Source organism: Ambystoma mexicanum, chromosome 3q (assembly GCF_040938575.1).
Source record: "Ambystoma mexicanum isolate Mex_15411 chromosome 3q, UKY_AmexF1_1, whole genome shotgun sequence".
Taxonomy (NCBI): domain Eukaryota; kingdom Metazoa; phylum Chordata; class Amphibia; order Caudata; family Ambystomatidae; genus Ambystoma; species Ambystoma mexicanum.
The window spans coordinates 1,293,054,204-1,293,074,695 of NC_090926.1; the positions used below are offsets into that span (position 1 = coordinate 1,293,054,204).

The 20,492-nt window shown below is 47.0% G+C and overlaps 1 protein-coding gene across 5 annotated transcripts in view; it reads left to right on the forward strand.

Moving 5' to 3' along the window:
- The window catches only part of IL27RA (interleukin 27 receptor subunit alpha), a 420,655-nt gene that overhangs the window by 64,033 nt on the left and 336,130 nt on the right, over positions 1 to 20,492 (forward strand). For 3 of the 5 annotated variants that reach the window (XM_069604392.1, XM_069604391.1, XM_069604388.1), the window contains exon 2: positions 11,564 to 11,768. In XM_069604392.1, the coding sequence (XP_069460493.1) occupies positions 11,742 to 11,768 (27 nt within the window). In that variant the 5' untranslated portion in view covers positions 11,564 to 11,741. Of the gene's footprint in view, positions 1 to 3,928; positions 3,952 to 11,563; positions 11,769 to 20,492 lie in introns of those variants that run through there. The other 2 variants (XM_069604389.1, XM_069604390.1) reach the window with 2 other exon arrangements.

Consider the following 20,492-nt stretch of genomic DNA (forward strand, 5'->3'; position numbering starts at 1 on the left):
GACTACTGCTCTGCAGGAGTACAGGGATCAGAAGTGGCTAATCCGCCCGCTCCCAGCCATGAAGGTGTATCCAACATCACAATGCTACTGTGACCGAGTGACTACTGCTCTGCAGGAGTACAGGGATCAGAAGTGGCTAATCCGCCCGCTCCCAGCCATGAAGTTGTATCCAACATCACAATGCTACTGTGACCGAGTGACTACTGCTCTGCAGGAGTACAGGGATCAGAAGTGGCTAATCCGCCCGCTCCCAGCCATGAAGGTGTATCCAACATCACAATGCTACTGTGACCGAATGACTACTGCTCTGCAGGAGTACAGGGATCAGAAGTGGCTAATCCGCCCGCTCCCAGCCATGAAGGTGTATCCAACATCACAATGCTACTGTGACCGAGTGACTACTGCTCTGCAGGAGTACAGGGATCAGAAGTGGCTAATCCGCCCGCTCCCAGTCATGAAGGTGTATCCAGCATCACAGTGCTACTGTGACCGAGTGACTACTGCTCTGCAGGAGTACAGGGATCAGAAGTGGCTAATCCGCCCGTTCCCAGCCATGAATGTGTATCCAGCATCACAATGCTACTGTGACCGAGTGACTACTGCTCTGCAGGAGTACAGGGATCAGAAGTGGCTAATCCGCCCGCTCCCAGCCATGACGGTGTATCCAGCATCACAATGCTACTGTGACCGAGTGACTACTGCTCTGCAGGAGTACAGGGATCAGAAGTGGCTAATCCGCCCGCTCCCAGCCATGAAGGTGTATCCAACATCACAATGCTACTGTGACCGAGTGACTACTGCTCTGCAGGAGTACAGGGATTAGAAGTGGCTAATCCGCCCGCTCCCAGCCATGAAGGTTTATCCAACATCACAATGCTACTGTGACCGAACGACTACTGCTCTGCAGGAGTACAGGGATCAGAAGTGGCTAACCCTCCTGCTTCTACGTACTAACAGTGATCTCAGGCATGAAGGTGAAATGGGCCCATCTCGGCAGGTATACCTCCATCTCCTTGTGTGGCATCATACACTGGGGGAAGTCTATACGCTCGGAAGGGGTGTGAATGTGAGCCATAGTACAGAAGTCGAAAATAAAGGACTGTTCGCTCAAGAGTCTTTAAAAATGGCTAATGGCCCAAAATGTCGCCCTCATAATTCCGACGGCCGAAATTCTGACTTCTTTTGTAAAGACACCCCCCTTACACCACATATATATGTAGGGGGGGTGATATTATAGTCATTTGGGGAGAGTGCGGGGGTCTCCCCCCACATATGTATGTGGTGTAAAGGGGGTTAAAAAAATAAGTGCATTTTCAGCCGTCAGAATTATGGGGGTCGCAGTGATGACATGGATCCTAAAAATATATATGTTCATGAAACCACCAATATGCAGTAGACGTGCACTAAAAAGCCAGCCCTTTAAGGTAGACGGAGAAGTGTAGCGTGTAATGATGCAGCACTCTGGCTATTTAGCAGTGAGCAAAAAGCTAGGACATCGGCAAATGAGGAAAAAAGGCGTGAAAGAGGCCTTAAAAGCAGTCTCTAGGGTCCCAAGAAAGGACTAGGGAGGCTGAGGCCTTTGAACAGCGCCTTATTCAGTTCTTGCGGTTTGACGTTCTGGAACCAGGCTTCTTATCATGGTAATATTTTCAAGTTGCAAGCTACTAGGCCACCATTTCTTACCCGCTGATTTGTTAATTATCACTAGCCGCTGGCGAGAACACCTTTCTCACACTGCTCTTATTGTTGTGCAAGTGGTTCAAATCAGGTTCAGTGAGTCACAGTGATCCAGACAGGGACCAGGGACCAGGCGTTTAGTCATATTTGAATTGAGCCTCGTTGTGGTTTGATGCTGGGTCCCAATGAAGTGGGTCGATGGGGCCAGCAGGATCGGTTCGATTTCTGGACAAAGACTAAGATCTTGGTGGCTCGAGGCATGAGACGTGGATATTTGAAGCCTTTTGTAGAGGGAATCTTCTGGTTTGAACCGAGGCAACAACGTGATATAATATGGCATTTATAACGCGCTTGTACACAAGTGTGTCTAGGCGCGAAACAGGCTCAGCTGGCACTGTAGGGTAGAACACTGTGTGAGGAGTCAGGAATGAAACTCGGACACAAGCCAGCCATGTTTCTGCTGAAAGACTTTTACCTTTTATTGAAAATAAAAAGGTTGGAAAATTCCTCTTGACCCTGCTCTAGGGGAACGTTGCTACCTAAACCAAAAAGTAAGGATGTGTCGGTGTCAGAATGTCCAAAATTAAAACTGTCCTGTGCCCAAAGTTCTGTTCTGACACTCACACTAAAACTAAACCCAAAGGCGAAATGGGAAATGCCTTTAACCTTGGAAGGTTTGGGAAAGTGTTAAAAATAAAAAAGGAAATCTGGCTTTCAACATGAAAGCTCTGGAAGTATGTGGGATCTTGCTCCAGAGGACGACTCCCTTCGTCTGGATTCCTCTGGATCCTCTGAAGATTTACTTTCATCAGTTTTCTGTGCCTTTCATGGCTCACAACAATGTTGATGTAAGTACCTTGTCTTGACTTTGTAATTTGGATCACTCTTGGACATCTGGTTCATACAGTCCTTTCCTAGTCCTGATGTTCCTTCTCAGGACCTCTGTCAAAACAACACAGTTCTTTACTATTATTAAAAAAACATTTCTGAATACCTGCTACACTCCTCGCAGGACTCGCACTCTTGTGATGGTTGCCTGGTACACTCCTCGTAGGACTCGCACTCTTGTGATGGTTGCCTGGTGAACTCCTCGCAGGACTCGCACTCTTGTGATGGTTGCCTGTTACACTCCTCGCAGGACTCGCACTCTTGTGATGGTTGCCTGGTGAACTCCTCGCAGGACTCGCACTCTTGTGATGGTTGCCTGGTACACTCCTCGCAGGACTCGCACTCTTGTGATGGTTGCCTGGTACACTCCTCGCAGGACTCGCAGTCTTGTGATGGTTGCCTGGTGAACTCCTCGCAGGACTTGCACTCTTGTGATGGTTGCCTGGTGAACTCCTCGCAGGACTTGCACTCTTGTGATGGTTGCCTGGTACACTCCTCACAGGACTTGCACTCTTGTGATGGGTGCCTGGTACACTCCTCGCAGGACTCGCACTCTTGTGATGGTTGCCTGGTGAACTTTGCTGCCAGGACTTCTTAGGTTCACATGTGCTTCTTGCCCTTGTCCATCATCGCCACACACTTTTCTGCAAATATATCATCCGGATATATGTTCTGTTATTTTGGGTTTTCCTTTGTTTGCACAATTTGCATTTATCTTCTCTCTTCATATAAAATACATTCTCTTTCTCATTTGTTTGTGGTTCAGTCTCTTGCTTTTTGGCATACGCGCGGACACTCCCCACGGTCCCCATGGCCTCTGCGAAGACTCACCAGTGTTCGTTGGCGTCGTTGTATGCTCCTGTGGTTAACTGGAGAAGCGTTTTCATCCGCTTCCCTCTTGTGACCGCCTCTGCCTGGTTTCTTTGGTTCTCACAGCTTCCACTTGCAGCGTTCGCTTCGCTCTGGGAACCAGTAAGGAAAGCACTGCTCTTGATGGCCTGTGAACGCCCTGGAGTCCCTTGCTAACTCCTGGTGTTCTCGCAGTGTGTCTTCTTTGCTCAGTAGCCTTCTCCATTTTAGCTGGTGTGCATGCTGGTTCCACTACAGCGTTCCTCGCCCTGCGATCTCAGCCTCATGGAGAGATGCCGTTTTCACCCGCCAGCAGCACTCCTTGATGATCTGCTTCACGTGCCTTTTAAATGTCCCGGGCACAGGTGGATATGAGTAAACGCTAGAATGCTCACTGTGCTTGGGGCTTTTCTCATTCTGCATTGCTCGATTCTTTTTTGTCCCAGCACTTTGACCATTCTGGGACATGGAAGTCTGAGTTTTGGAAGTCTTGACGTTTTCAGCAGTCATACATGGAAAATGGTTCTTGGATAAATGGTAAGTGGACTTGGAAAGAGTGATCTCCCTCTTCTTCATGGGTAAAAGAGTAGGTATATACCAGTAGGCCATCAGGGTATTGGACATGGGAGGGTTATTTTCATAAGAATAGGGGGGTTACCATATCTCACCCTATGAAGCCAAGACATCTCCCCGGAGGTTGTCTTCCCTCCATGTGATCTTCCCTCATGGAACCGCCCCAGGGTCAGGATCAGGTAGCGGCTGCCGTTCCCTGGCCATATGGGAGGAGGTCACAGAATGGAAATCGGTGAGGACTAAATTGGGTACATTACAACTGGTATAGGGAGCAGTTTTAAACAGCGATTTAAAGTTTGAGTGAGTTCCAAAGGCTGCACCGTTGGGTCCTGTTGGTTTGTATGCGTTTCAAGCAGTGCGATGGGATGAAAAACATGGATCCTGTCTGTTCTGGCTCTCATGATACTGAGAGTCCCAATCCAGGGGATTGCAGTCCAAGCATTATTTAAACAAGGGGTGTGAGACCCTCCTTTTATAGGTAAATGATCCCACATGATGGGTTGAAAGCAAGCTTGCATTAGGGGGTCCAATCCCTGTTCTTGTGACAGATGATCTTTGCCTTCTTGCATCATACACCAAGGGCGTTGTGCTTAGGGAAGTGTAAGAGACGGAAAGGAAGGAGAGGTGCAGAGAAAAGCAAGATGGTGGAATCCTTTCCCAACTATGCGGAGCTCCCTCTCACTACACTAACCCCACCACCTTGCCAAGCCTATAGCATCAAAGGCCCTTTGGTATGCAACACTCTGGTGTGAGGCCTTATGTTTAGGATGTGCCATCTGAAGCCTGTTTCCCAGGCAGCCCCAGGTGAGAGCTTCCTGGACTGGAGAGAGGTATTACTCACTCTCTCAAAGGATCAAAGAGGGGCAGCTCCCATTGGCGAATGTTCAGCTGGTTGTAGCAGAGATGGACCGTTTAGGGAGAGTCTGCACAGCCTGTCCATGACTGGCCTTGGATCACAATGTTGACATGTGCACCATACAGATCATATGTGGTGTTGATAATGGCTGTGGCAGCACAGCTGTGGTTGCTGGAAGAGTGGCTACGCTGCTAGTGAGGTGCTGTGGCATGGGTGCTGCAATAGCAGGGCTGCCACAGCTCACGGCCGAGGTGCTCATGCAGAGTGGTCAGGGGAGCCCGGAATATCAGGTTGATTGCGGGAAGTGGGTGCTGGAAGAATAGCAGGTGTTCTGCCCGGTAGGAGTGAGGCAGTGATTGAGGTAGAGGGGCAGGGGTGAGGGGCTGCTGCTTCTCGGCTCGCCGGATATGCTTCTGATGTCCGTGAGCAGGTACTTTATTGGCCTTATTGCCCGAGTAATACCATGGGCCATATACATGCTCCACTCTCTCCAGTAGCCATCATTTAAGTCTGTGTGATTTCTGTACTTCTGCTTTCTGAGGGTGATGCTGAGCTGACCTTGGCTAGATTTACTCGCAAAGACTTCTCTAGTAACTCACAATGTTGGGCAATAAGGACCACTGCAGGAGGAAGCGTCTCTCGTCTTTCACTTCCCCTAACTCGCGTCCTCCCTGCGCCTCTTCTTGGAGCTGTCGGAAGTCCAGTGTTCCAGATTGGCATCGCTCAGTCTGTATTTGTTCAGTTTTTGCCTAAGCTTGGTTTTTTATTTTTTTATTTTTTAACCATAGTTAATTATTCTGCAAGTTTAAAGTTTGGCCTCCGTGAGCTGTGGCGTTCTGGCCTATTGTGTTGACCTAGTTCTGCTCTCCAGTGCACTGTGTATGGCCTCATTCCAGCCTGTGGTGTTGCCCTATTTCTGCTCTCCAGTGCACTGTGTATCTCCTCTTTCTGTCCTATCGTGCTGTTCTAGTTCTGCTCTTCAGTGCACTGTGTATGGCCTCTTTCTGGCCTGTGGTGTTGCCCTATTTCTGCTCTCCAGTGCACTGTGTATCTCCTCTTTCTGGCCTGTTGTGTTTCCCTAGTTCTGCTCTCCAGTGCACTGTCTATGGGTTCTTTCTGGCCTGTGGCGTTGCCCTAGTTCCGCTCTCCAGTGCACTGTGTATTGCCTCTTTCTGGCCTGTTGTGCTGTCCTACTTCTGCTCTCCAGTACACTGTGTATGACCTCTTTAAGGCCTGGTTTATGCTTTCTTAGGTCTGCTCTCCAGATCACTCTGTATGGCCTCTTTCTGGCCTGTGGTGTTGCCCTAGTTCTGCTCTCCGGTGCACTGTGTATGGCTTCTTTCTGGCCTGTTGTGTTGCCCTAATTCTGCTCTCGAGTACACTGTGTATGGCCTCTTTCTGGCCCGTGGTGTTGCCCTAGTTCCGCTCCCCAGTGCACTGTGTATGACCTCTTTCTGGCCTGTTGTGCTGTCCTAGTTCTGCTCTCCAGTACACTGTGTATGACCTCTTTAAGGCCTGGTTTATGCTTTCTTAGGTCTGCTCTCCAGATCACTCTGTATGGCCTCTTTCTGGCCTGTGGTGTTGCCCTAGTTCTGCTCTCCAGTGCACTGTGTATGGCCTCTTTCTGGCCTGTTGTGTTGCCCTAATTCTGCTCTCCAGTACACTGTGTATGGCCTCTTTCTGGCCCGTGGTGTTGCCCTAGTTCTGCTCCCCAGTGCACTGTGTATGACCTCTTTCTGGCCTGTTCTGCTGTCCTAGTTCTGCTCCCCAGTGCACTGTATCTCCTCTTTCTGTCCTGTTGGCACTGTGTAATGGTTCTTCGGGGCCGGCTCCAAGGCTTTGGCCAGGTTTCTCCTCCTGTCTTTGGCTTCCTGTGCTCTCAAACTGTGGGGCCTTGCTGCCGACCAGGCATCATTTTGTAATTTTATGGTAAAGGATTGTTTGGAGGTTTAGGCTGTTTGGTCTTGCGGTTCCTGGTAGTGGAGGGAATTTGAGTTGCCGCTTTTAGTATGGCGTTATTTATAAGTGCGTTTTGGCCAGATATATTTTGCTCAAAACTGTGCTCTAATTGTATCAGAATTGTCACGATATATTAGGCAGTCACTTTCAACCCTGGGAGTTCCTTTCCCCCCCCAAGCAAGGTGGCGCGCACCCAAAGAGCTTATACAGATTCAGCTATAGTGAGGCCTCCAACCCGTCTTGCACCACCCCAGCAAATACCCTCTGTACCACCAATGAGCTAGGAACCAGGCCGGTGTGTAGTAAGAATATATATTTATTTAAGGTGTGACAAAGAAGACTAGCAACCAAAATATCAACCACCAATGCTGTGGCACTACACAAATTCAAATTTCTTGAACCATTGACTAACACAGGCTTAAAGGACTTTCAGTCGTGATATGACACTGGTAAAACTTTGAAGTGTGCAGTCTCAATTTACATCCACTTTCTTGCAAATTAACCAATAGGAAACATACAAAACACACAGTGATTGTTTAGTCTGGCACAATACTACTTTCTCCCAGCAACACGCACCCTCCAGGCATCGATTAGATATGACCCCTCTGCTCTGAAGGCAAAGTACAGGGAGTGGGAATATACAGTAGCAGAATGGTTTTGGGCTTTTTATTTGCATGAAACGCAGGGCTTTGGGGAAATCGTTTTGGGATGCAAGTAAATGGGAAATTTCCTTTTACACCCTCTACATTCACTTGAATGGCAGCACTTTAGGGATTTTGGGATTATGGACACCCCCTGTCGGTACATAAGACAGGAGTTTCAGAAAGGTAGTCTCACCCAAGTACTTTATTATCTATACCGGCTCTAACACACTCGGGATGAACTTTGTAAGTTTTGAACTCTAACAACAATCATTTCGTGATTTTCTATATGGGAATTAATTGATTTAACTTAAATTCAATGCGCTAAGGATCTACACAGCTGCCCCCCGCCTCCCCACAATTTAATGGAAAGGATTAAGGTAGTGTGAGAAACCTGAAGGTGTCTCAAGCGCTAGTCCCCGGGGACCTGTCGTCCAGGTGGCCAGGACATGGCCATCGATATTGGATTCAGTTCCTGGGGGTGGACCAGTACGGGAAGATCACCTGGATGAGGGGTCTTCGGGGAGTGGAAGTGGGACACCAGAGGGTGAGAAGCGGTATACCCTTCCCAATAACATCTTTACCCCATCCTACTAGGTAGAGTACCTAGGAATTCAACCCCCGCCCCCTTTTTCTGAGCTCCTGTTACGCTCGTTACTTCCGACACAAACACTTTCTCACTTTCCTGACATGTCCCAACACCATGAACAGGCAAGGTCAGGCAATTGCGGATTATTACACACACCTGACCTCCATCACACTTCCCCACACGGATAAAAGGCGGAGCCTTACTGTCAGGGCTCTTGTTAATTGTATGAGGGCTGGCTTTGGCTGTGCCTTGTTGGAGAGGCTTGTCTCAGGGGCTGAAGCTTCAGCACTGTTTTTAAGTAGCCTATGAAACGCCTTCACTCCTCAGTGGGCACGGTGGAGGCGGCTGGACCGGCAGTGGTGCCCCAATTGAAGGCAGGGGGGCATGCAGTGAGGAGCACCTGCCATTAGTCGGCACATGGCGGCTCGCTACAGATCCTCTGGAATAGTGAGGGCCGGGGGCTCTGGCAGAGCGGGTGAGGGGCTTGGAATAACCAGCATGCTGTAGATCAGGGTTGAGGTGCGCTGGCATAGTCAGGCATGGGTGCTAGAATAGCAGGGCTTCTGGGTGCTGCAGGTGAGGACTGAGGTGCGCTGGCAGAGCCAGGCATGGGTGCTAGAATAGCGTGGGTGCTGCAGGTCAGAGATGGGGTGCTCTGGCAGAGATGGGTGAGGGACTTCGAATAGGAGCTCTGCTGGCCAAGGATGAGGTGTGCTGGCAGAGCCAGGCATGGGTGCATGAATAGCAGGGGTTGAGGTTTGCCGTAAATGGTAATGTATTTGCTAATTTGTAGAATGGAGACTTGGCGGTAAACTCTTAACAGATTGAGGGTGAAGATGATGTGATCGTAGCCCTTGGTATTGGAATTGAGCCTGGCAGCCAAGTTCAGAAGAATTGGCATCTTATTGAAACAAGTTGAATTGACTCCTATCAGTAGGGTGGCACGGCAGTCCAATTTTGGAGTCCTGGGGGCAACTAGAAAACATTGTTGGCCTGTTATGGGCATTGTGCACTCGCCACTGTGTGTGCTTTAAGAATGCATCATGGGTCCCGAAGTTGCTTTCCCAGGAGGACGTTTTGTGGAAAATAAGTGGTACTTTTGTCTACCACATATTTGGCCAGTAGAATTATCAAAAACGGGATAGGATTTAAAAAACATTAGTGTCAGGTATGGGTTTGGTGTCCTACTTCCAAAACAATTTTCCTATGTGACCCTGCACAATATTCCTCGAGGCTGATGCCCTGTAATGGACGTTTCATGTTGCAGCAACTTTCTGCTATTGGAGGAGGTGACTCTTGTATTCACAGTGCTCTTGGTGGGCATGGGGCTTTTGTGCAGAGAAGGTATAACTGAACTCTACAATGCCTGCTGTGGCGAACCAGTGGAGGAGTCGGACTAGGTAGTGCCATGGTTCTGGATGTTTATTCAAAATAAAAATAAAACGCCCAACCAGCCATGTCGCTATGAGGGACGTTCCCTGCCCATCAAACTAAAAGTAAGGGTTATCGTCCGAGTCCAAAAGCAAATAGTTCTTAGTCCGAATCCTACTAACTGGCCTTACCACTTAGGAAAACCTAACCAAAAGGAGGTGACTGGGGCAGTGGCCTCTGACGGTGGCTTCTGCCTGGCCCCATCACTTGGTTCCTTTTCCAATAAGAAGGCTTAAACGTTTGTGTAATGAAATACAGAACTTGACACAGTTCATCAGTTTCTTGCAGTACAGTGCTCCGCCTCTCTGCAGGTTCTGTATGCCAAGTTAAGTCTTCAAACAGATTCCATACTTGCATTCTTTAACCCAATTCCACCATCTTACTTGGTGCTAGGGCATCTGCTCGTTTGAGTTTTCTGAGCTCCTGTTACGCTCGTTACTTCCAACAGCCCCTGATATCACAGATCGCCCCCCTCAGCTTCGTTACTTCTACAGGAGCGTTTGCTTCTCTCCCACTGCTCTATTCGACATCTCTGCTGTGGTCTAATCTCTGGGTCACTTAACAGGCCCAGGCCCACCACAGCTTCCGTGTGGTCACGCCACCAGGCGAGACGGTCACTTTACTGTCTGTCTCTCCCTCCTGACCTTGGCTTCTCGGTCGGTCGGCTTCTACCCCGTGCACCTGTTCCCGCCCCCACCCGCCCCATGCCCACCATGTATCTAGTGTAGTTAATGAGAATGGGAGAAGTGTTACTATTAGTGTTTCTTTGTGTATAGTTGAAACATTTTAGATTTGCATGTGCGCAGCAACATAATAACACATCTGCCTATACAATATGAAAACAATGTAGTCGCGTGGCGTGCCACGTAGTGCCTAAAGATGGGAAGTGAGTTGCTTCATATGCGCACAAGAGAAAGGAGATTCTCGGATAGAGAAGTCACTGTGCGGGGACACGGTAGTCTTGAACATACATACACAGACGTACATACACAGGGGTCTTCAGGGAGATGTGTTTGGGACAGTTGAGACAGTTGGGGAAGAAGGGGTACATTTATTTATTTTTATTTATTGTGCATTTGTTAGGCGCTTATACAAGTAAATTGTGTTTCAAAGTGCAAATGGCGAATTCACTAATCTGTATACCTTGGATTGCCTCGTAGCTAGGGGTTGTGTAAGCCACAGAAACCTGGGGTGGCGAGATAAACTCTGTGTGACCTGGGAAGCTGGTTGATAGAGGTTGAAGGGTGGGGGAAGGCAGCTAACAGTTTTCGGGCAGCTGCAATAACCTGAAACGGTCAGCTGCGGCCAGGCTCAGGTGTTACGACTTGGTGCTATTGTGGAGAGGAGATGTAATCTTTTTAAGTACATGAGAGTTCAGTGAGCAGGGAAGTCCGGCCACCTGATAGGGTCAAGTTAGGGCCAGATAATAAACCCAGTGCAAGGGCTGCTTAATGGCAGAGTGGACACATGGTTTATGGGCATTGATCAGGTTCTCGGGCATGACCATGATGTGGCCAGAGGCCATGCGTGCTGAAATGGTGGTAGTTAGAGATTATCGTGAAATGAGGGTGCCAGCAAGTCTGGGCGGATAAGATGCTTATCGCCAGTTCAGCGGGAACCTGGTTATCCTTGGTAAAAAGCTATGTGCTGCACTACAGGGGCTAGAGGTCCCCAACCAGATTGAATTTGTAGTAAATTAGAATTGTAGTGTGAATAGGTAACTTTGTGAAATCATGACCTACTACGGAAAGATCCCAAAAAGGGGTGTGCTGTAAATCTGAAATAATACAAATATATGTTGAAAGGGGATGGTGGTTAAACAAATGTATCCAATGAGAGCGTGGGAACTGAAGGGGGATTAGATTTTGTTTTGGAGGGTCTGTCCCATGCACACCTGTATCTCCACCTGCCCTACGCACACCTGTGCACCCACACCATCTCTTCCACCCGACCAGATTGACTGTGCTGAGCCCAGCCCCACGTCAAGAGACATGATGTGAATGATTAGCCATTAGAAAGGCAGGCGGGGGTACCACACAGGCGGAGAAGGGAGAAAAGGTAGTGCTATACATTATACATGGCTTCTTTGTTGCAACGCAGGCAAGTCTCTGGTGAAGCTCCGGTGAGGGAACCTCTGAACGCTGCAAGTGTGAAGGAGCTGAAGAACTGAAGCAGGCCTCCCACCTGGGACCACACCACGGACCGCCCGCTGCATATTGAGTCGCGTCTGATGTGAGAGATTCCACCCCAAGCTGGGGAGCCTGGACCTCAGCTGCCCATGGACCCTTTTCCACGTGCTATTCAGGTATTCTACTCTCATCATGGCACTGTGTACTGCCTTTGTCGGTGACAGCTGCTAGTTCAATATTGTCTGTATAGTTGTAGTATTTGTACAACCTAAGAGTGTATCAAAAACCTTTCTAAAGCAGACTCTTCAGTATTTTGTGTCTCTGTGCTCTGAAGATTTAAACTCTTTGTAATTGAAGTGCTATTCGCTTCCTTCTGCTTAAGGAGGATTTGCTAAAGCCAGTGTCGCACCCGCACCATACCTCTATGCCGTCTGCCAGTGGGGGCAACACACGCTGCCCACCATCCGCTACTGTACCACCAATGCCTGGTTCTCGCACTGTCTGGGGCTGATTCACTGGTGCTCAACCCACTGAGCTTACCTTGTTATGCCAAAGATCACTGCAGGTCCAATGCAACCACTGGCACCAGAAAGACATCGGCTTGACAACCCACTCCTCAATGTCCTGCTAACTCTCTGTTAGGCAGAATTACATGCAGTACCCTTTGGGAACACTACACACAATTAAGACTACAGGTGTAAGCACAATCTCACCTTTGGTACAAGCCTGTACTACACAGTTATGTGGTAGCAGTGGTGGAGCAGCCAGACTTATCTCAAGAGTGATGTGAGCAGTACAAGATGTTACACAAAGGACTTGCAATCACAGTAGTTCAAACAAACACTATTCAAGGTTTCTTGGTAAAAGAATATACATTTATTTACATAATAATTTGGAAAAACATTCCACTGGTAAGAAAGCAGTTCAATATCGCACACTAATATACCACAGTACACAACCAATCAATACGTTTCTTTTAAAAAAAAAAGTTTTACATTTCTTTGTTTTGCTTTTAAAAATCAAAACCTTTTACAAAAAACATCATCAAAAACTAAATATTCAAACCAGGACAAAAGACAGAAAAAAAGAAGAAAAGAAAAAGAAAAAAAAAAGCAGAGAGTAAAAGAAAAATTAAAATATTTGGAAAAAAACTAACGAAAAAGGAAACCAGAGTCAACATAACAGCAGGCTTTTCATGATGCAGATGTCTTCTTTTACATTATGATGAAACTTATTTTCAAGACTTGTACTGTTGTTGCTGTTAACATAGTCTCTGGACCGGCTATCATTCTGTCTCAAAAAAACTGATATTAGGCTCTCCCCTTTAGCCATGAATCTCCTAAATAACAAACATCTTGCCTCCCAGGTGCCTTCGCACTCCATTAGTAGGTGTCTTATTGATTGTTTACTGGGAGATTCACATTTTCCACAGAGTTTTTTTTGCCTGGTCCCCCTGGTTCCTTCTTGCCAATATTTCCCCGGTATGAACAATATTTTGAATCTCAAAAACTTATTTCTCACATTTGTCTGGGAATTTTTGTAAATATTGTGGTAGACAACCTATCTTTTTCTCCACCTTTAATAATAGGTTTGGAAGATTGAGGGACCTCACGCTGGCTATTGTGTCTATCCAGTCCCATGATTCAAGCAATTTTTTTCACTTTCAAGAGGTTTGACACTAGGGTTTCCAAGCTCAGCTCGAGCCTATCCTGGATGCCTCTTGTTTTCTTCTCCAAGCTAAGAAGTACCTGGGATCTCTTGTTTTTAAGATGCTCATTCATATCAAAGAAAATGGAAACCTTCTCTGCAGTGATGATTTCACGATATAATGTGATAAGCTTCCAATCTGCTCGGCACCCTAAAGAAACTGGAGCCAGTTCAAACTGTAGGCTCAAAATTGGAGTATACATTGGGAGAGCCAACGTTTTTTTTCCAGAGTAGGCCCTCTAGTTTGTTCCAGTTTGTGTGCCATAATAATGGTTTTGCTTCTAAGCCATACAGTAGAACTGGGACTGCTTTAGCCATGTAAATCGAATTATGGGTAAGATGGAGAATTTGCAATACTTTGTATTCAGCTTCTTCATTTGCGGTGTTATTTGTAAGACTTTCTCCATGATTGCCATGTTAACTTTATTGTTAGCAGGGGAGGCGAAGATCTTGTAACCCAGAAATGAGTTCTTCGACACGGGGGATTGCCTTCCCATCCAAAAACCAATTTCCATATCCAATTTTCTTCTTTGGATGTTTAAATATTAGAATTTTGGATCTCGAGGGATTCATTGTAAGCCCATTTAGATTGGCATACTCCCTGAGCTTATCTAGGAGACGTTGAAGGCCCACGGCAGACCTATCCAGTAGCACAATGTCATCAGCGTAGGCCAACCAGTGTAACCTCCTTTCATTTTTTACTGGACTGGCCAACGCTGAGGAGAACAAAGTCTCCTAGGTCTGAAAGAAAGATGTTAAAGAACAACAGTGCGCCCATGCAACCTTGCCTTACCCCTCTAAAGACCTGAATTAGTTCAGACAGATGGCCTTGTTCATCCAGCCGCAGTCTTAAGGTGGTGTTTCTATGCAGATCACTTAATCCCCCAGGTGTGTAATTTTCACCAGAGCAGTGATCTAACCACATGATCAAAAGCTTTGGATAGATCTACCCAAGCCCTGTAAAGAGGTGTGTCCAGTTTTTCCTTTGTCTTTTTGCTGACCAAATTTGGAATTAAGCCGTTGAGACTGGTGGACAATTCTTTTCTAAACCCTGTTTGATGGCATGATAAGATCTGCCTTGACTTCACCCAATATGTTAACTCTCTCAGAAGTAGCTGCATGAAGAGCTTGCTGTCAATGTCAAGGAGGGCTATTGGCCGATAGTTTTCTGGGCTTAGCCGATCGCCCCCCTTGAAGAATGGAATGACAAGTGCATTCTTCCACGAAGGAGGAAATGTACGGGTCTTCAGAATTTCTCAAAAGAGGAGATTCAAGATCTCTGCCCAAAGTTTTGGACTGTTTCTCAAAACCTGTTAGGTTTAACCACTTGGGCCTGCAGCTTTACATGTGGAACACTTGGAGATTAGTTCAAGAATATCATTTTCATCAAAAGAAAGAGACCAGGGGGTATCCATGACCATACAAAATTCCGATGACCCTTGGGGTTTGAAATTTTCGGAAAGATATTCCACCCATTTTTGATTCTGGGACTAGATTACACAGAGAGCTGTTAATACCTGTTTCTAGCGGACCCAACACCGCCCAGAAATTCCTGGAGTTATTTGCATTTAGAAGATGCAACGTTTGTTCTCCATCTTGTTGCATCCTTGGGTGCCTCTGATTTCTTGAACAGTTCCTATAGGACTGCTTTGCTTTTTTTTTAGATCATAGGAGAGAGTGGACCGCTCACTCATCTTTTTTTTTTATTTATTTTTTTAAATTACGCATTGTGTCTCTAAGTTCCCTTTTTTTCCTTTGTGTTTCTTCATTAAAGATGTGAAGGTGATCTTGTTTCGGGATTGCACCTATCTTGCTTGGTGGACATAAAGACCAGATGAATTTTCCAAATTGCTCTGGGTGAGATTCTTTCCTCCAGGTCATACTCGAGATTACTCTTAGTTTTTGTTTAGGGTTTCCTCCCCTTGTTTGTATTTATCACTCTCAGCTTTCCCTTGAGACCCTCTATTTCTTGCCCCATCTTAATGCAGCGAAAACCTTGTAGGTCGGGAAAGGAAAGTTCCAGCCTTGCATGAGCATTCCTTCCTTCATGTTTTATGCCGAGGCTTGAGTGAAGGCAAGACAATTCTGGTGACCCAAAGATATAGTCCAGAGTGGACGTTGAGATCCCCCGGCGCCAAGTCACCATGGCGTTTCCACCTTCCATAGGCTTCCCTTGAATCCTGTCTAGATCCCATGAGGCCAGGAAGTCTAGCCACATTTGGCCTTTTTTTTTTAGAAAGTTTCCTTTCTGTTTGCGAAGACTTGCCACAATCATTGATGGTACAATCTGTATTGAAATCGCCCGCTAAGAGAATATTTATTCCCTCATGCTCGGTCTTCACCTTTGTAAGTACGGAGTCCAGTTCTGCTAGAAAGTGCTGGAGTGTTGAGCTGGTGGGGTTCCAATAGATATTCATGATTACCACTTCAAGATGTGGAATGTCTATTTTCATCTTTATTTTACAGGCTTGGATTCCCCCAAAAAATGTTGCATAATTGGGTAATCAATTTAACGGTGGAGTTTTTAAAAGCAAACAGCAGACCACCTCGATGGTCTGCCTTTGGCTTTTTGAGATGTTTGAAGGTTCTGGATTGTAAAACCCTCAATCTTGATCAGATTTACTAACCAGGTTTCCTGGAGTATTAAGATATCATTTGGGCCCAGAAGCTCTTCTTTAAGTTGTTTCCTTTTCAGAAAACCAGGACTTCAGGTATTCCAGCAAAACAGCTTCAGGTCACTTTGACTAAAGCCAGTTTGTCTCCACTCCTAATTTTAGGATTACTTGAGAGATGATCTCTGGGAGTTTTGACATAAGGTTTCCATTTTTGTTTGCGCTTTGAACAGAGCTTGAATGTGACTTTTGTGTTTCGCCAACTGAGACCCCTATCTTGGCGCCTTCTCTTTCCACGAGGCGTCTCATATTTGGGGGCGTCTCTTGGTTTATCTTCTTCCATGGATTCGAAAACCATGAGGCCTACCCGGCCCAGTTCAGTCCTGTTGTTGAGATTTGCTTGCTTTGCTCTTCGCGACCTCTGACCAATTTCCACAAAGTGTTGGTCTTTTTTAAGCGGAAATTTTACATATTCAATATCTTCACTTGCGAAGAGATACAGATTTGAGATTGAAGGTGAAATAGTATCATTGTTCTGCTGAGGGACTTGTTTTTGATGTTACAGGCCTGCCTTAGCCAGACCTTTGGTATTGTATAGTCTGCCACTTCTATGACCTTTGTATCTGCCAGATCTTTATTGAAAATTTGTTCTGGCTCCTCCATTGGGCTCCTTCCACATATGATCTCCAGTTCTCTGCATTTTGTTGGAGCCATTCCATGTATCCTTGGCACTAACGATTTTCTTTGGCATCTCTCCTTCTTGCATAGGTTGTTTAGGGAGACCTCTAACGGAAAGAGGTGCAGGTTTCTTAGTCTGGTTTAAGAAGATCGGTGCCAGTTTCATGGGTATCTTTGAGGTCTCCCTTGCAGTTTCCAATTCTGGTGATGTTTTTTGATCCCTGATTTGGTTTTTTTCAAAAATATTGGGGGTATTTTGATGCTTGCTTGACCTTTCCTGCATTTTTGATTGCTTATGATCTTTGGATACGTTTCTGAACAAGTTAAGCTCCCCTGAAGTGGGAGCAAAATGGCACTTCAGTTACTTTCAAAAGGAGTAGAAAGACCAGGTTAAAATAATTTGAAGCACAATTACTTTCATAGGTAGGGCAAATAGTTTCGGTTCACTACAACCAGCAATTCAATTCAGTAGGCCTGGGCCAAAGTCAATGGTTCAGAGTCTTTGATAGGATAGCACAGTTCTAGTAGTAAACGGTTAAGTCTTTGCCAACGTTCGAGGAAGAAGTTTGATAGAAAAAGAGTTATATGTCGGTTTAGGAGCGAACAAGGCCCCAAAGTTGGGAAAGTTTCACAGACTTTCACTGCGGCAGAAACGATTTCCACACCGCATTTGCACAGTACCTTAGGTATGAAGAAAAGCTGTAGCTGAGGCAGTTGTTCCTGGCAGTTCCTGCAGATCTCGCTGTTCCTGAGCTTCAGTTTTGGGGACAAGGAGAACGTCGGGAGGTTCCTGCACTGCCCAGGGAAGAGGCCACAAGCTTGGCTAAGTGTCGGGTTTAAGGGGTGGGTGCCTTAAAGCCCACAAACTGGTATCCTTCTCACTGGCTATCTGGTTTTCAACAGCACTTCGATGAAAATTTGACCAGTAATGAGACGGTGTCCAGGTGGCTTGCGAGTTCGTTGTTCCCTTCAGCTCAAGAGAAGAAGTTGTCCTTGAAGGGATTTTCTGACAAGGGAGTTTCAGGCAATTCGGACCTGCAGCAGGGCTTCACCGGGCAAACCAATGGTCCAGGAGTTGCAGCAGTTGTCTTCCTTCAGCTCGTCTTTGGTTCTTTCGTTCCAGTGGTCGACTCTGCCTTCTTAGTCCCAGAGACCTGCTTTTAAACAGTTTTCTCCCATTCATTCCAGCCTAGCTGCCACTCACCCAACCGGGTGGCTGTCCTTGCCAGACAGCCAGCCAATCACGCCAGAGTGCATTCAGGTCTCCTAGGAGACAAAGCACAGGGAGTTTCGGGCACCTCCCTCACATACTGTCCACCCCAGACACTCAGGCGCCAGAGGAGGGCTTCAGTACTGAAGCCCGCCAAAGGGCATCGAACAAAGGGACCAAATCTGGTTTGGCGCACAGAGTTAAACACAAGAAGGACCTTTCCTAAAATAAACGGCGAAAAAAGATGACCAGAGTCTGTTTTTACAGAGTGGTCATGGGCGCCATATTGAAAACCATGGTGACCCGATTTTTAACTACCGGTGTTCGCGGTCGGGAAAAATCATGGTAGTTTGTTCTAAAACCACTGCCACCAGCCATTTTAAGAGGAAATTGTAACATTTGACTGTTACATGAGTGTTTAGACACAGGGGCTGCTTAGCAGTGACAGCCCCTATTGGTGCCCCCTGCCCCTCCTGACCCTCTTTTTCTGTGCGAGGATGACATAGCTTGAGAACCTGTACCTGAGCTGCTAATAAATATATGCCAGACAATAGTTTACATTTTTAGAAACACAGATCACAATTTATTGGACCATACAACACAGGGGTCAGTCCCAGCCCTAAAGCATCATGGTTCACGACCATCTATACCAAACAAAAACTTGCCCCAAAAAAGTGGGGCAAAAAGATCGAAAGGTCACGGTGTACCCTTGCCGCCCAATGCTGTCGCAAGGCACCTGACATACGCTCCAGATTTTAACAGCACAGTTCTGAATGTTCCGGTGTCCCCTTGCTGCGTCCCTGCATGTCACAAGGCACCGGACATACACTCCTGATTGCTGCACAGATTACTTCCACCTCGGGCCACTGCACATGAAGGTGAGGAGTCTCCAATGTCCATAAGGGATTCAATGCCCATCGTCCGAGTTTGGCTCGAGTGCGGCCATCGGGAATCGCCCCACGGTTCAAGCGTACTCCTCCCCGGCTAGGACTGCCCCGAACTCCGCCACGCTTTGGCCCCCCGCTACCCCAAATGCCCCCATGCTTCAATAAAACTTCTCCTTGTTCTAGCAGCAAATGACCTTCAACCTTCACCTAAACCACAATTCCAACATATCACAGAGTTTATTCAACATCCAGTTTTACCTTGTAAATCCACCTTGTGTAATGCCCCCCAGCTTACCCAAACCTTTCAAGGGCGCAGTTTTGAATAACACATTCAGGACATCTCCCTTGAGCTCACAACCTCATGCACTGTAGTCAGAAGTGCTACCATTGCACCAATGCTTTATATAGCAAGCGGTCCCAATACAGCTCAAGACACTAAACTGGAGGCTTCTTGCAGAATCAACCCCTTTAAACTCCCCTAGATAGCGGTGTGGGTAGAACAGGCCCTGCAAAAGAACCCCTTAAAACAAGGTTGCTCTGGGGGCACGGGCACCGCCATGGATACCCAAGCACATTTTTGCAACCCCCAAAACACCTAAGCATAAATGTTGAAAATCGGCATTTTGAACCATGCAGCGAGCCTCAGTGCCCAAGTTCGTCTCTCCGCCCATGTGAGCCACCTTAACCTACAAGACTTGCACCCTTGAAGTTCCAGCCCACATTCCATCCAACTCTTTACCCTTCTTCCGTGCCCCCAATTGGCTATATGCTGCCTGTTTGCCAAACCCACTTGTAACCTTAAATATCACTGCCAGTTGCTGGTGTGCCCCTTGTGCGCCAGGGGCTCTTGAAACCTGCTGGTGGCTCATGTACAGCCTGTTGGTGTAGGCCTTCCAATTGTACACCAACTGTAATTTTATTCCCAAGTGTGCTTGTGCCAACCTCAGGTATTTGCTGTGGCGTTTTCCAAAGGCGGAGTCCCACAGCTTACCCAACCTCACAGGGTCACCGTTCCATGTTACTGGACAGACCTTTCAGTTGTATGTAACCACCTTTGCAATTGACAGTGCATGTGCGCCATCCCCCGGTCTTAACACCAGCATGTACCGTGGGTGTCTGATATCTTATCATTTCAAAGTTGTCTTGTCGGTCATCAGGTGCGTTCCGAGCAAGACCCTTAACTTGAACCCCAAACCATAGTTTCATATTATGTAAATGGAGTGCCTTCTGCCACTGTCCATGCTTACCATGTGGGAGTGCCTTGCGGGAAGCCACACAGCTCACTGAACCTTTTGTACCTTTATGCCCTCCTCCAGTCTTACCACTGGTCTTTCATTGAGGGAGTGTCCCACAGCTTACTAGACCTTTTGGGATCGTTATGCTGCGTTCCTGGTAGCACTCCTGGGAGCAGACTGAAGCGTCCCCTTTTTTTCGTATCCTGTGATAACACATGAGCACAAATCTGTTATTCACACCGTAAATCTGCAGAATAGGGTCCCCGTTTCTGTATGTAACCATAGAAACCGAGGAGTACGTTATTTCTGCCGTCCTTCTTTATAATTTGCATCCCCCTTTTAACCCTGCCTCCAGGTGCTTTCCGGGGCCATTTCCCCACACCATGGCTGGAAACAGAATGTACAAAGATTTAAACCCGTTTCTTGTAATAAGATGGGCAACAATTGAGAATGGTCCCTCTGTCAATGTGATGACAACTTGTACCTTGTAAAATGCCATCTGGCTTACTGGTGGAGAATGAGCTCCTTACTCAGCAGACAGTCGCCTAGAGTGGCCAGCAAAGCCTCTGCT